The sequence below is a fragment of the Engystomops pustulosus genome, chromosome 8, assembly GCF_040894005.1.
Source record: "Engystomops pustulosus chromosome 8, aEngPut4.maternal, whole genome shotgun sequence".
Lineage (NCBI taxonomy): Eukaryota > Metazoa > Chordata > Amphibia > Anura > Leptodactylidae > Engystomops > Engystomops pustulosus.
Genome location: NC_092418.1, coordinates 71662182 through 71679128, shown reverse-complemented (window position 1 = coordinate 71679128; position 16947 = coordinate 71662182). Strand labels below are relative to the sequence as shown.

Below are 16947 nucleotides of genomic sequence, written 5' to 3'. Positions count from 1 at the left end.
ATCATTGTTCTCACAGAAAGCATCATTTGCCTGTAATAGTTTTTCTATATACACTCACTAAAAGATAACCCTTATTTGTTTTAGGTGGGCTATATGAAAGATGGTAGAATTGTGGCTGCAGATATCAATTTTTACAGTAATGGTGGCTATTCTGGGACAGAATCTGTGTTTGTAAGTATTTACAAATCATTTTATTCTTCTCACATAATTGAGATAATTAAGTCTGGAAAACCTCTTTAAAGAAAAAAAAAAAATCTACCATCTGAATCAAGCATGATAATCCAGCACACTTACGCAAAGATCCCTCCTTCTAAAATCAACCTTTATAATTATGCTTATAAGCCAGAAGGGCTCTGGGGCTGTATCCAGTGCCCCTCCATTCTGTAGCTTCACACGTTGTTACACTCTTCCTCTTGCCCCTGCTCCCCCAGCACTTCAGCACACAGTGGGAGGGGGAAGTAGTCCTTGCACACAGCAACAGCCTGTAAAGCTGCAGCACAGTGGAGCTCTGGTAGTGCCCCCCCTCCTGAGCTCTTCTGTCTCATTAGCAAAATTGTAAAAGTTGATTTTAGAAGGAATCACAGATTACCACAGTCACAGTGCTTGGATCTATCAGTAAGTGTTTTTGGTTTCTCCATGCTTGATTTGGATGGTAGATTTCCTTTAAAGGGTTGTCCACTACTTTCTACCATAACAGCACCACACCTAACCATTTGTGCTGGTATTGTTGTTCAGCTGTATAGAGAAAATTAATGCAAATGCCTTGCTCTACGCATGATGCTGTGTATGAAAGAAAACAGCCACGTTTTCCAAATACCAGACACCCTTTGATATAGAATATCATAAATCATGTTCAGATAATATATTGTGACCACAATGTGTATCATTCTACAACAGCATCTCCATATGACCTTGCAGGGAAGGAAACAGGCTGCCACTGCCAGGCTGCAGGAAGACAATTATGTGAATGTTTTAGCTGCTTTCAATACATGAACCTACCATATTTTTAGAATCAGTGTTCTCAGCCCTAGGTCTAACTTAGTACTGCAGCTCAGCAGCCATTCACTTGAGCCACATGAGAATATATTTATGGACGGACTGGCTGATGTGTTGGTGGAAACACCAGAGGGCCCCAACACCTATTAGCTCTGCCGTCGCTACATCGACCACAACCGGCTGTGTAGGGACTTCAACTCTATCTGTTTCCAGAGAGGACACAGAGCTGAATAACCGGATGGAGCAAGACACGATTAGCTCTCTGCATCCTCACTGTTCCCATGTAGCTGTGATGCTGGCAGGCACGGAGTGATGATGTTATCATCTGCTGGTATCACAGCAACAGAGGAAGATAAGAAGAGGAGAGCTGCTGGGGAACAGGGAGAGGTGAGTATGTGGTGTTTTTTTTTTTTTAATTCATTTGAAACAAGGAAAGAGTGGGTGGACCATAATATAGGGGGGTATGAGAGAGGGCCAGCATTATGAGGGAGTATAAGATGAGGCCCACTTTATGGTGGGATATGAGAGGGGGCCAGGAGACCCAGAATATCGGAGGGTTTAAGAGGGGGCCAACAATATAGGGGGATATGAAAGAGGGCATAAATAATGGGAGATATAATAGGGGGCCCACATTATGAGGGGATATGAGAGAGGGCCCACATTATGGGGGTTATGAGAGAGGGAAAAAATATGGGGCATATGAGCGGGGGCCAAAATATAAGGGAGAGATGAGAGGGGACACAATATAAAGAGGAGATGAGAGGGCATAATATGAGGGGGAGATGAGAGGGGCCACAATATGAGAAGGAGATAGAGGCCACAATATGAGGGGGGGGGGGCTTAGTGGCCACAACAGGAGCTGCAAGGACTGATTGCTGTCAATAGGACCTACTTAATGCTGGACCTTACATCCATGTTCACAAGATTGAAGTACATTTTAGGCTCATTGGGGGATTCTCCTTTCTGACGTCTGAATGGTGGGAGGAGGTTCTCCAGATGCGCTAAAAATGCATTTTAAAACATTTCGTTATAAAATACATTGAAAAATATATCTCAAAATACATCCGTGTTTTTACCATACTCATTTGTTTTGGGATCCATTTTACCTGATGCATTTGCTTTGCCTTTTAAAACTCAATGAAAACGCATTCTGTAATAGTGGCCTTAGAATATACATGTAATATTTCCATGTAGCAGTCGGTGGGCCCAAATATATAGTCAATGAAGCCAAATTAAGCAAAAGTATTAATGAAAACAAATTCAAAAACATATTGTAGCACAAAATCCAAAAAGGATGCAAATATTTCTATAACCTTGATATTGTCTTTATTGATAAAATCTAAAACGATCTTACTTCTCATAGATAATGGAAATTTCAGTGCTGCAAACAGATGCTTCTTACCACATTCCTAACCTGAGATGCCAGGGAAGAGTCTGCAAAACAAATCTTCCATCAAACATATCATTTCGAGGTTTTGGGTTTCCACAGTGTTCACTGATCACAGAAGTGTGGATAGATGAAGTGGCAGCTAAGTGCAATTTACCTCCTCACAAGGTATGGGATGATTTTAGATAGATGTTTCATGGCTCCTATTTTTGCTCTTTAGCAAAATAGTTTATGAAAATAGAGCTACATAATTTCCATAATTTATATATATTTATTTCCATAATTTATATATAGATATATACATAAAGTATATACTCTAGTATAAGCCGAAAGGGTATAAGCCGAGGTAAAAAACTGGGAAAACTTATTGGCCCACATTTATCCAAATTAGTGCAGTCTGTACCAGATTCATCAAAAATGGCGAACAGTATGCACTTTGTTCATGCTGCAAAATTGTGGCACAGACAGAATTATGGTGCATGTCAGTAAGAAATGTGGTGCAAACTCCGACTAAGCACTAACATGCCCCTATTGTTCCCCTTTTTTTCTGTCTTGTTGGACACAAAACAATGGCAACACAAAACTGGCCCAGACACTTCATAAACACATGTGCAAGTAGTTTGCACGTTCAAAGTCAGACAGAAAACTGGTGCAAACACTTTAATAAATGTGGCCCATTGATTCGAGTATAAGCCTAGGGCGGGAAATGCAACAAATACTCTTAAATAAAATGTCCAGCAACCCCCCTTCACTAATGAAATGCCTGGCATGTCCCCCACTCATTAATGAAATGCCCAGCATGTCCCTCCACCCACTGATGAAATGCCCAGTATGGGCCCCACTGATTAATGAAATGCCCAGCATGGTCCCCAACTCATTAACCCCTTAAAGGGTTTGCCCTTGAAAGAAAGTTCTCAAATTCAAATCCCCTAGTGATGTTTACACAGCAAAGATTATTTTTACCCTTTACGTAACAATTTTACTCAGTTTTGTTGCTGTTTTAGCTCCTATAGCTCAGTGATAGGATATAGTGTGGGCAGGGACTGTATAAGTAGACACATTATGATTCCTATGTGCTGTGAGATGCTGTGTGATGACAATGTGCTAAGATTATCAGGGTACAGATTTATCTGAGCTGTAACACACACAGAGTGCCTCCCCCTGGATAAATACCTTATCTTATCTGTAGCTTGTAGAATAAGTCTCTACAAGCTGCTGCTTGCCGGCAGGAATTGTCTGTGTGTGAGCTTGTCTTGTAATGGAGGGGGAAGGGGCTGGAGACAGAGAGGAAAATCAGACAGGAGAAGCTATTCATGAGAAAGATGCATACCAATAAGAGCACCCACTTCAACTGTATACAATCCCTATACCAACCGAAAGATAAATTCCAATAACAATATATAGGACCAAAAGTATCACTCATGAACACAGGTTGAAATTGTATCTGTGAAATGCTGTATTTTTGTTGATAACATTGAATTAGAGAATGTGTTTTTTTTTTTATTCTGAGTACATTTAAGAATTGTGGAAATACCCCTTAAGGACTTTTTATTATTCAGTGTACAGAGCTGTGTGAGGGCTTTTTTTCTGCATAACAAATTGTACTTCTTAGTGATGGTATTTATTATTCCATGACTTGTACTAGGAAGCGGGAAAAATAATCCAAATGCTTTGAGACTGGTGGAAAAAAAGAGCACTGCTAAATGGAAAGCTGAGCTGTAATTGGATGCCATGGGAAACTAAGTACATTCTTACTCTACGCAGGTTGATAAAACTGCCCTATAGTTTTTAATAACATATTCATTTTGGGTGGTCTGCAAAGAGTTTGTATGATCTCTCAGTGTTTGCGTGGGTTTTCTCTGGGTCCTCCGGTTTACTCCCAACTACAATACATACTGGTCGGTTGATTAGATTGTGATCCCTATTGGGGACAGGGACTGATTTGGCAAGCTCTGTGCAGCGCTGCATAATCTGTGTGTGCTATATAAATAAAGGAATTATTATTATTAATTTACATAAATTGTATAAACGGCTCATATAATTGCATCAGTGTCCATTAGTCTTCAAAGTCACCAGGCAAATATTTAACAGTAGAGACCACTATAAAAAAATGAATATTCATTTCACCTTTATATATTTGCAGCATATATCAATGGAAAAATATTCGATTACATCTTACATAGTAGTATAAAGTCCATAAATATAAAATCAGTCCACCCTGAATCCTTGTGGCTCACCTATCATGCTTGGGGGATTAATATGCATGGCAGGTTCTCTGTAAGTTACCTATATTCTGACACTACTAAAGAAATAAATATGCTTATTGTTATTGTGTATAGTATGAATTCTGTATCAATTTTGATGATTCCTAAAAATATATTTGTTGCCACTTTGCTTCAGGTCCGAGAGATAAACATGTACAAAAACATTATTATGACTCCTTACAAGCAAGAGTTTGATACTACTAATCTGAGGAGATGTTGGGAGGACTGCATAAGGAGTTCTGCCTACCATGCCAGGAGGGAAGCAATAACACAGTTCAATAAAGAGAACCCATGGAAGAAAAGGGGCATAGCCCTCATCCCCCTGAAATTTCCTGTCACCTTTATTGTGGCTTTTCAAAATCAAGTAATCATCATAAATTCTGTTATTTCTGCTAATTAAACCGTGAACTAAACCTACTAAAATGTGAACCAACTACTCAAATTGTTGGTAACTTTTTAACAAACTATGAGGCAAACTAATCCAGACTTCAAGAGAATATAACTAAATGTGTGATAAATTGTATCAGAGAAAAATACTTCTTTCTCCACTTTTCAGGCTCTTTTCTTCCTTTTGCCTCCTATTTTAAACAACGTTCACTCCAAAAATCTCATAACTCTAGAGCAAGATGGTCTAGAATTCCAGTGGTATCAGATTACTTAATAGTCTATGGAGTAGGGAGTGAAAGAAATGAGCAGGAGGTGAGTGTAAAGTAAGAAGCATAGGAACAGAAAGAGGCTGTAAAGCTATGTAGTGGGGCACATTTACTAAGAATGTCCGAAACTGCACTAAAAGTGCTCTGCCTTTGTATAATGCTCAGTGCACCAGATTCATTAAGAATGTGCGCCAGAAATCATGAATCTGGCGCTTCCCTGCACTGGCCCGACAGAATTTACCAATCAATTCTGTAATCAATTCAATAAGTCTCTACAAGCTGCTGCTTGCCGGCAAGAAGTGTCTGTGTGTGAGCTTGTCTTGTAATGGAGGGGGAAGGGGCTGGAGACAGAGAGGAAAATCAGACTGGAGAAGCTATTCATGAGAAAGATGCATACCAATAAAAACACCCACTTCAACTGTATACAATCCCTATACCAACCGAAAGATGAATTCCAATAACAGTATATAGGACCAAAAAGTATAGCCGCTTAAGAAAATTTACATATTAGGGTATTAAAGTTTTAAAAGATAGCGGGGACGTGAGGATTAGCTCTAAAAATGGCTATCTTCACATCCCATACATCCACTTACCACCTTTATAGGTAGAATCATGGTGGTAGGTTCCCTTTAAATCCCAGGAGGTTATAAAATTGAATAGCTTTTAGGTATAAAAAAAGTTAATTTAAATATTCTATTAATATAGGAGTAATTTTAATGGACATCTACAATCTGTTTCACTGAAAGTAGACTAGTCCGATAAGGAATCCCTTTTCTCCGCACTTCATTTATTATAAGCCAGTACACCACGATTTCAGTAATATACAGTTACACAAAACTTGATTAACATAATTTTTATAAATATATATTGCCTAAATTGCAGCATTCAGGGTTATAATAAAGACAATGGGATGAGCTCAGGACCAGTGAAACTGATAGATGGTAGATGTCCTTTAAATATTGCAGTTCTTTATGTAAGTAAGATTTTTCTGAGAATTCTCGCTCCTAAAGTCGGGAGCCTGTAGAAATTTGAATCCCACCCTTGAGTATCTCTACACTTTATGCACATACATTGTACTACCATAGTCTGTTGAAAGCTTGTGACCATCAAAGCTTTGTTGGCTTAGTATATTATATACATTTATATGGTTACAGACATAACATAAATTCTTTTCCTTTTCATGCATTTAGGCTGCTGCACTGGTCCATATTTATTGTGATGGTTCAGTACTAGTGTCCCATGGAGGGACTGAAATGGGACAAGGCATTCATACCAAAATGATTCAGGTAAATGAAATGATTGATAGTCTGTGTTTTAAAAGTTGCTTACAATCTCTAGTTTTTATGGAAATCATTAGCAGTATTTTCTTTTAAACCATCTGGCGCATTCCTCCACTTAGGATGTACGATACTGAGACAAGGTATATAAGAGTCTAATATATTCCCTTTCTTTTACCTACAGATTGCTAGCCGAGAGTTGGGGATACCAATGTCTTACATCCACATATGTGAAACAAGCACTAGCTCCGTGCCCAACACCATTGCCACAGCTGCCACAGTGGGAACAGATGTGAATGGGATGGCCGTGAAGGTATTTTACATCTTAGTTACGTTATACTTTACAACTAGTGTTTTTTAATCTACAATGCTGCACCAATAGTGTTGCCACCCCATATCGCTACATAACAGGAGTACATAATAATTTTAAAGGTTTTACTGCCTTTCTACACAGGACGCTTGTGAGAAACTTCGTAAACGACTGGAGCCTATTGTTAGCAAAAATCCTGAAGGCACATGGGAGAGTTGGGTAGGTTGATATCTCAGCATATATATGAGAATTGAGTAACTTACATTTTTGGCTACCCACAACAGTCTAATATGCTTTCTCTGAGGTCCTTACAGATGTATTGCATGTTTTATCTACAAAATACTATGTTATCCACTTGGCCATGATAGGATAAGGTAACACAGTGTCACCAGTGTCGGGGTCATTCCATGTGGTCTACCACAAACTGTGCACGCTTAAAGACATGGGTATCTCTCTCCATGACATGAAAATTATGGGGTTGGCATACACGTTTGTACAGGCTAGATGACAGCCAATTGTCGTACATGAACTGCATATGGCAGAGCAGATCATAATACAGGACTAGCAATTGTGTTTTTAAAAGAAAAGCCACAAACTAGCAAGACAAAAGCATATCTATTACCTCACACCATACAAGTGCCATTGTCCTTATGCAGAAATCTAAACATATAGGACAGTGATGGCGAACCTATGGCACTGGTGCCAGAGGTGGCACTCAGAGCCCTTTCTGTGGGCACTCAGGCCATCACCAGAGATGACTCCAGGTATCTTCCTGCAGTCCCAGACAGCCCAGGACTTGCTGTGCACAGAGCTATTTTAAAGTGACATCTCTACCTGGGACTATTCTCTGCTTTATTGGTGTCCTCAGGGGCTGGTATCAATGAAAACTGTGACAGAGCAGGGAGTATAAATCACAAATTAAATTTCTATGTTGGCACATTGCGATAAATAAGTGTGTCTTTGTTGTAGTTTGGGCACTCGGTCTCTAAAAGGTTTGCCATCACTGATATAGGACAAACCTACAGAGTGGAAACAGTGGAGAAGTAGAGAACTAGGTGTTGTACTCCTCAAATGCATAAAGTACTACTTTAGTAGGGAAGCACTGTAAGTGTGATAGTGTAATGTTCTGGTCTGGTGAGAAGCAGCATGTCACTTAAAGGAATTTGTGGTGAGGATTGCAAGCATCTTACAGATTTCCCTTTACAGATCTCCGTAGAAATTGTGGAAATCATTATTGGGGGCTGAGGAGGGTGTACTTAGTTACTCACCTCTGACTGTGCTTATATCTTCTTTAAGCAGTAACATTTGTTCTCTGTAATGATTTATTACACAGGTTAAAGAAGCTTTTTATGAAAGAATAAGCCTTTCTGCCACAGGATTTTTCAGGTAGGTCACATTTCCTTGGCTGCATTCAGTGCTGGGTCTGAACAGGGGTTTCCACAGAATTTGTAGCCCTTTATGCCAGGAGGGTGCAGCACCCTACATATATATCTTAGGCAGGTCCTGGTGACAAGAAGGCTGTATGGCAGTGGTGGCGAACCTATGGCACTAGTGCCAGAGACAGCACTCGGACCCCTCACTGTGGGCACCCAGGCCATCACCCCAGCATGAAGTTTACCAGACAGCACTCAAAGAATTTTCCTACAATGGTAGGCGAATTTGCCCTTCTCCTTTCAACTGTGTTGGTCTCTTTAGGAGGCTGAATGAAAGTTGTCCAAGAACAAGGAGAAATAAATTACAGCTTAAATTGCTGTGCTGGCACTTTGCAATAAATAAGTGGCTTTTGGTTGAAGTTTGGGCACTCAGGCTCTAAAAGGTTCGCCATCACTGCTGTATGGTATACTCTCTCTGGACCTCTTGGCCCATAGACACCATTGCAGCTCTGCAATGTTGTTGTTTTTTTTATCGGAGAAGCTGGGGAGGGTGTTTCTGTTTTTTTTTCATTATTCTGCTAATGTTTTGAGGAAAGCAAAAAGAAACCTGATGTTGATGAGAACATAGTACGTTATGTAATGTAATAGGGTTTTTTCATATGACAATACACGTCTAAACTAACTACAATAATTTTTAACAGAACAATTTACAAGGCCAAATTAAAAGGTTGAGCATATCATAGACTAGTCTGAACTGTTTTTAGGGATCACTCATGGACTATATTTTATGAGAAAAATGGGCACCACAAGGATGTAAAAAAAGAATGAAACAACAGGTTTTCATGGCTGAGAATCGGCTTGGTTGTGGTAATATAGTCTTTTTCTTCTTACACTCAGAGGTTACAACACCTACATGGACTGGGAGAAAGGAGAAGGCCATCCGTTCCAATACTGTGTTTATGGGGCCGCATGTGCAGAGGTGGAGGTGGACTGTCTCACAGGAGATTATAAGGTAAGTGATTAAAACATATTTCTGGTTCTGTTACGTCCCTCACATGCTTTGCAGGTTACTGTACTTTAACTTGAGAAATTCCTTATGGGCATTGTATTTTTTTCTTCTTCTCTTTTTGTGAAAATAGATTTATATAGATGTTTGTTTTGTTTTGGCAGAACATCAGGGCAGACATCATCATGGATACTGGTTGTAGCATTAATCCGGCTGTGGATGTGGGACAGGTACATTATTGTATATTGCATTTATTCCTAAATAGAAACATGTTACTGATCTACATATCTGTTTTGTACATAGTCATGATTGATCTGTCATGCCAGTGCTTAAAGGGGTAAAGACAAGTTTCTTATATGTACTCAGGATAACAAAATAACACATTCTCTAATTTACTGTTATTAACAAAAATACAGCATTTCAGGATATAATTCCAACTTGTCTCTATCAGTCCTAGTGTACATAATTTCAGTTGCCCCTAGCCAGTACCCTGTAACTTCTGGTTTAGGGTCGGGTGGCCACCATCTTGGATTTATATGTGCAACAACCCTGCAGATGTAAAGGGTTAGGTAGGTGTTGCGAAATTGTCCCTCTCCATGTCAGAAGCTGTAACATGGGAAACTTAGTAATTACAGCTTTAAGTCATTCCTTGGAAGGCAAGAATTAACTATGTGAAATGTTAACAACCAATGATATCCTCTGTAAAGCGAGCTGAAAGCTGATTGGAGGGTGCTACCACCTGACCAAGGGAGTAGCTAAACCCCTGGTGGGCAGGAACACAGGAGGAGAGTGAGAGACTCTATCATGGAACACATGTCAGCTCCAGTAAGCAGGAGAGAGAACAGCATATTTATGTACTGCAACAGCCAGTGTTCTAATACCAGGAACCAGAGGTGCCTCAGGCCCCTGCCTAGCACCCAAGGCAAGTTAGGAGACTTAAGCCCCAGAGCAAAGTTCCCCCATCTGGACTAGACTCCATCTCTATCAGCCCAGCCTGAATCTACTACCAGGCTGTGTGTAACCTTCCTGTGGACCAGCTTTCCATGACTCTTCCAGCTTGTGAATCTGCTATTAACCGTTTGGCCGTTGCCTGCTGTTGAATAAAGAACTGTACGTTTATTTGCACAGCGTTGCCTCGGTCTGATCCCTAGATACGGCTACTTACCACCACGGATTCATCCACGGATGCCCAATTCGCCCACCTGATTAATAAATGACTTAGGGCCAGGCTGGGGTGGGCTTTTTAAAAAGAATAATTGTGTACTCACCTCCTCCAGTGCTGCTGATGTCCCATGCTGCGCTCCGCGTGTTTGTTTACAGGGGCAAAGAAGCCACGCACAGGGTGCTTCCGGCTGGCCGATGTGTCCGCCCACTCCCATCCATCCATTCATCTCTCAGCATTCTAAGGCGCTGGGAGATGGTGTGCGCCCCTGTATTTATAAATCCTGTATAACTCCTTTAACCCCTTAGCGCTCTGCGCCGTAGCTGTACTGCGCTGAGTCCCGCGAATAGCGCTCAGCGCAGTACAGCTACTGCGCAGAGACGATGCCGGTTCAGCGCTGTATAGCAGCCGAACCGGCATCGTTAGCCGCGGGATTTCAACGGTAATCTACCGTTGACATCCCCGGCTAACACCCGCGGTCGGAGTGGGCTCCGATCGCGGGTGTTTAACCCGTTAAATGCCGCGGTCAACGCGACCGCGGCATTTAACATGCCTTCTGGGGGTCTTTACATCACAATCGGCCCCCCCGCACCGTTTTCGGGGGGGCCGATTGCTGTTTTGGCACCTCTGGGGTCCGATCGGGACCCCAGAGAAGCCTGGAGGGTTTACCTTTAAGATGGCGTCTGTGACGTCATCTTAAAGGCAAAGTGTCAGCCTATGCATCTGCATAGGCTGGCACTGATAATACCCTGCAATACATTAGTATTGCAGAGTATTATCAAGAACAAGCAATCAGATGATTGCTTGTTCATATCCCATGGTGGATCATGTAAAAAAATGTAAAAAAAAATGTTTTTCAATAAAAAATTACTTTATAAATCACTAAAAATGCCCATAAGCCCCAAAACATATAAAGAGACATATAACACTCAAAAAAGTCTAAATCATAACACAAACCCCACATATATAGTATCACCGCGTCCGTAACAATCCGTAGAATAAAACTAAATAACTATTGAACCCATATGATGAACGCCGTAAAAAAAAAACGTTAAAAACCCGCCAAAAATTATGATTTTTACCTATTGTATCCCACTAAAAATGCAATAAAAAGTGATCAACAAAACATATGTACTCCAGAATGATATTGTTGCAAAGAACAACATGTCCCGCAAAAAACAAGCCATCAACCAGCTCTGTAGCCAAAAACGTAACAATGTTATGCCACTTGGAAGCCGGCGATGCAAAAATGATAGATTTTTCCCCACATTAGGGTTTTATTTGGCAAATTTAGTAAAACATAAGAAAAAATATTCATGTCTGGTATCCCCGTAATCGTATCGACCCATAGAATAAAGATAACAGGATTATTAGGCTATACGGTGAACACAAAAAAAAAAAAAAGTAAAAAATCCAGTACAGAATTGATGCTTTTCTACTCATGACCTCAAAAAAAAGTTCCAAAATTTTCAACAATAGGTGATACCAACCCCAAAATGGTAACACTGGAAAAAGCATCTCGTCCCGCAAAAAAAATGCTGTCACATGGCCCAAATAACGGAAAAGCAAAAATGTTATAGCCTTCAAAAGGGGGCAACCAGAAAACTAAAATCCTGGCAGCTGCAGGGTGCTCCTTCCCTTCTGCGCCTTGCTGTGCCCCCATAACACAAGTAATGTCCACATGTGGGGGGTCGCTGCACTCAGGAGAAATTGTAGAACAAATTTTATGGTGAGTTTTCTCTTTTTATCTTTTGGAAATGTGTAAATTTTAGGGCTAGATGAACGTATAACCGACAAAATTTGACCATTCTAAATTTCACCGCCATTTTGATTCAATTACTATGAAGATCTCAAGGGGTTAACAATCTTTGTAAATGCTGTTTCTGATAGTTTGAGGGGTGCAGATTTGAAAATGGGTTGGTTATATAGGCGGTTTTGTTGCTAAATATGTAAAATTTGATTTCAAACAGTATTTATCCCCAAAATAGTCAATTCCGAAAATACGGAAAATCGCTATTCGATTTGTAGGCCGCGTGACGTCAAAATAAATTATCCAAACATTTCAAAAATTATGAAAATGTAAAGTAGACAAATGGGAAATGTTATTCTGCAAGTTATTTAGGTGGTAAATCTATCTGCCTGAAAACGCGGTGGTTTTGAATTTCGAAAATGGCAAATTTTTCTAAAAATTCATCATTTTTTTCTTTTTTTTGTAAATAAACGCAAAACGTATCAGCCAAAATTTACCACTAAAATGAAGTACAACATGTGGGGAAAAAACAATATCAGAATCGCTTTGATAAGTAACAGTGTTCAAAAGTTATAACCATATAAAGAGACGCAGGTCAAATTTCAAAAAAAAGTTGCGGGCCTTAACCTGCAAACAGGCTGCGTCCTTAAGGGGTTAAAGATGCATACGCTATTAACATCAGTTAATTATTTCAGTTATTTCAGCAACAGTACTCGAATGGCGAGTTCTGGTCGCATTGATTACTTTTGTTATGACTGTCAGGGGACTCCTATTTGGGCACAGGCCCCTGCTTGGACTGGCCCACCCAGTCTTCATGCCATATGACAAGAGAAATGTTTACATGTCTTTTTTGAATGAATTGAATTAATATATAAAACGATATATGGCAAATACTCTAGTGTATATATGGCAAGTACTCTAAGCTAATTTTATAAACAAATAATTTTAATTGGCTGAGTTAATTCCATTGAAGATGTTTATTCCGCTTTATCTGTTCTTAGATTGAAGGTGCTTTTGTCCAAGGAATTGGGCTTTATACTACAGAAGAGCTAAAATACTCTCCAGAAGGGGAATTGCTAACAAAGGGCACAGGAGAATACAAGATTCCATCTGTGTATGATATTCCAAGGGAGTTCAATGTATCGCTGCTGCCTTCTTCACAAAACCCTTATGCTATTTATTCTTCCAAGGTAAGAGGTCTGCAGTACTCCACCTATATAGTATATATATATATATATATATATATATATATATATATATATATATATATATATACACAGGTAGTCCCCGGGTTACATACAGGATAGGGACTGTAGGTTTGTTCTTAAGTTGAATTTGTATGTAAGTCAGAACTGTATATTTTATCATTGTAATCCCAGCCAGAACTTTTTTGGTCTCTGTGACAATTGGATTTTTAAAAATGTTGGGTTGTCATAAGAATCAATATTAACACTAAAGCTTCATTACAGACACATTTGATAACTGTTACAGCTGATCATTGTAGCCTAAGACTAAAGTACAATAAATTACCAATATCCAGAGGTCCGTTTGTAACTAGGGGACGTATGTAAGTCGAGTGTTCTTAAGTAGAGGACCGCCTGTACTGTATATACTGCTGGGGGCTGGCTATATACTGCTGGGGGCTGGCTGGCTATATACTACTGGGGGATGGTTATATACTACAGGAGGCTGGCTGGCTATATACTACAGGAGGATGGCTGGCTATATACTGGGAGGCTGTGCGCAATGCATTTTTACTCGAGTATATACAATAAGTGGAATGTGGAATGTTTCAAACAAGCTCTATAGCTGTGGCAGCAAACCTATGTTATGGGTGCCAAAGGTAGCACTTGGAGCCCTCTCACTCACTGAAGACAATCTACAATGATGGTCTGAATTTGCCCTCCTTCATTTAACTCTTTTGTTGTCCTCAGAAGGCCAATATGATTGAAAGTTGTGAAGGAACAGGGAGATAATAAGATTTTGCAATAAATAAGTGTTTTTTGGTTGTAATTTGGGTACTCAGTCTCTAAAAGGTTTGTTATCACTGCTGTATGGTCTACTATATAAATTAAATTACTCTAAACTACAGTATTTTAAGAACATTTTATTTTTATCTGTTTCTCTAGGGAATTGGTGAATCTGCCCTCTTTTTGGGATCAGTTGTATATTTTGCAATAAAGGACGCTTTGTCTTCTGCTCGAAAAGAGAGGGGCTTGTCCAATACATTTACACTGAATAGTCCGGCAACTCCAGAGAAAATACGTATGGCATGTGGAGACCAGTTCACTGACATGGTGAATAGTCATTATCTTATACTAACTATATATATATATATATATGTATATATATATATATATATTTATCATACTGCAATAAATAATAATGGTAAGGTGAGTTTTCCCCATGAAGACACATGTTCAGCTTGCCAGAAACCTCTTATGGCACCTATCGCCTTAGAGAATAAACATTTTCATCCCTTTCTGCCCACACATCTGTCTGTCAACAGAGGTGAGTATACATCTTATAGTCAGCCAAAATCAGGAGATCATCTTAAGCAAGGTTGTTAAGCTATGGCAATGTGCTATAGCTGGCTTAGGGTCCAATTATATGTGGCCCGTGAGAAAATATCAAAAGTCTACTAGCGCTCGCCCACCCATTGACAGCACATGCAAAGTAAATACAACAAATCCCACAATGCTCTGCTGGTGCATTGGTGCATCAATCAGGACCCACAAGCATCCCCTTTAGTAAAATTCATAAGTGACCTGATGCTATCAGTCACATTGGGCCAGAACTCTCAAAATGATCAAACAAAAGGTAGGAATAAAAAGCTTTCTGAAAAGAGTGATAAGCAGAATATCTGTTTCCATATATAAAGGAGAGACCCAATCGTCTTGTGTGCGTTGTAGCATTAAAGGAAATAGCTTAGTTTTGGAGAAAAACAATTAAAATTATGCAAATTAGGCCCTTCAAGCTCTGTCATCTGCTAATTATTCACGTCTCCATACAGCATTAACATTTGGAGGAGGCAAAAAAGCCAAATGGAGGCGTGATCAATTAGCAGAAAATTGACATAGATAAGAGCCCCTGAGGCTCAACTGTCTAAGCCTTTATTGGGAGTTTCCACATCCCTGACCGAATACCCCATCTCTGTTACCAAGCTGCTCATTTTCTATATTCAGCAGCACATATTTGTTTGTGCAACTAGCTTTTTTGTAGGGGTTGGCCACGCTTAGGAATGTTTAACAGGTGCCCCTCAGGCCCCCTATCTCTGCTGGATTCAGGCAGTTGGAGGGGGCTGTGTGCAGATGTCCCTGGCATGTCCCTCCAACCACTAATTGAAAAGTGGTTATGACAGAGGGGGCAGTAATGACTTTATAGCCACTCTGTCTGTCATAAGTCAATAGAGACGGGATCTAGCAGGAAGTCCCTGCTCTGGCAGGATGATGGCAGCTCGAAGGAAGGTTTGACAGGGTAAGTGTAATATGGATTAACCCATTACAGTTAAACTTTCCTAAACATGGCCACCTCTTAATAAAGTTAATTATACATTCCACAGGAGTCTTCTCACTGAAAACACCCTTCCTTCACTCAATCCTGAGGATTTGCTCAGCACATCCCCTCCCATTTGCTCTAAATCACTTCTGTAGCTAGCTTCTGTTTGAATACTCCAGCAGTTACTCAGGGGGTCGGGTTGTATTTAACAAAGAGATCTCTCACACTAGTGCAACTACAATCCTGAATGCATTTTCACAATCATGCTGCTACTAGCAATGCACAGGTATGATTCCATAGCTCTAAATGGTTGCTACCAGACACCATCTGAAGTTTTTCATTGTCAAAACTAATGACCACTCCATTTAAATTTGTGTCTATAGAAAATGGTTCTTTGATATGTCTGATTGAAAAGAAAAACTTCCTTCATTGTGTACATTTTTTCAATATCAAGGTTGGCCCACATCCAAGATTTTAATTTTGACCCACTGAGTATTGATCTAAAGCATATGACCATCTTTACCTGTGAGTTAGCTTGCTAAAAACAGTTTAAAAAGCAACATATTTGTAAATTAATAACTGAATGAACAAAATGTAATGTTTTGGGTGAAAATGTTCTTTAAAAGAGGTTGTTTCCAATTTTTTTCTTTCTTTTTTTAAGATTCAGAAAGATGACCCTACAGCATTCATCCCATGGTCTATTGATGTGTGACATGGATGATGAGCAATACATGATGAAAGGGACCGTCTCCTGTCTGGACAAATCCCTAAATCTCTTCCTGGCTTTGACTATGTTCAAATAAAACATTTTGAAGACTTTTATGTGATTTAGAATTACATTTCTTAGTAGAATATTGCATGTTGACCCGGTGATGCTGTATCTTTAAATATTTTGAAAAAATACCTACTTTGTTTGAATCATTTTGACCTAACGTGTAATTTTTGATTACTCTTATTACAACAATTCATTTGCATTACAACATCCACTCTGTCTACAGTATATTGCAGTTTTGTTATCTAACCAGAAATAGTGTTGTCACATTATGATTGTCAGGATTCGGGATGCGTGAATCCACTGGACCACTACGGGAGGTGGTACTAGCCGACACCTGGGACCGAAGTCTAAGTAACACCTGGTTTTCCCCAGAGCCCGCCGCAAAGCGGGTTGGACTTGCTGTGGCAGGGTACCACCAGATTGTTCCACAGTTGCGACTAGCCTGCGGTCGCAGCCGAGGTACCTTAGCAGGAGACAATCTCGAGGTCAGGTACAA

General features: G+C 39.9%; 1 protein-coding gene across 2 annotated transcripts in view; it reads left to right on the top strand.

The window, feature by feature from the left end:
* The window catches only part of LOC140075371 (aldehyde oxidase-like), a 61059-nt gene extending 44511 nt beyond the window's left edge, over positions 1 to 16548 (top strand). The window contains exons 24-35 of one of the 2 annotated variants that reach the window (XM_072121168.1): positions 85 to 171; positions 2360 to 2551; positions 4784 to 5011; positions 6491 to 6586; positions 6762 to 6890; positions 7032 to 7106; positions 8221 to 8273; positions 9158 to 9272; positions 9431 to 9496; positions 13180 to 13368; positions 14308 to 14475; positions 16338 to 16548. In XM_072121168.1, coding sequence (XP_071977269.1) covers positions 85 to 171; positions 2360 to 2551; positions 4784 to 5011; positions 6491 to 6586; positions 6762 to 6890; positions 7032 to 7106; positions 8221 to 8273; positions 9158 to 9272; positions 9431 to 9496; positions 13180 to 13368; positions 14308 to 14475; positions 16338 to 16388 — 1449 coding nt within the window. In that variant the 3' untranslated portion in view covers positions 16389 to 16548. The remainder of the gene's footprint in view (positions 1 to 84; positions 172 to 2359; positions 2552 to 4783; positions 5012 to 6490; positions 6587 to 6761; positions 6891 to 7031; positions 7107 to 8220; positions 8274 to 9157; positions 9273 to 9430; positions 9497 to 13179; positions 13369 to 14307; positions 14476 to 16337) is intronic. The other variant, XM_072121169.1, reaches the window with a different exon arrangement.
* Positions 16549 to 16947: the final 399 nt, after the last annotated feature.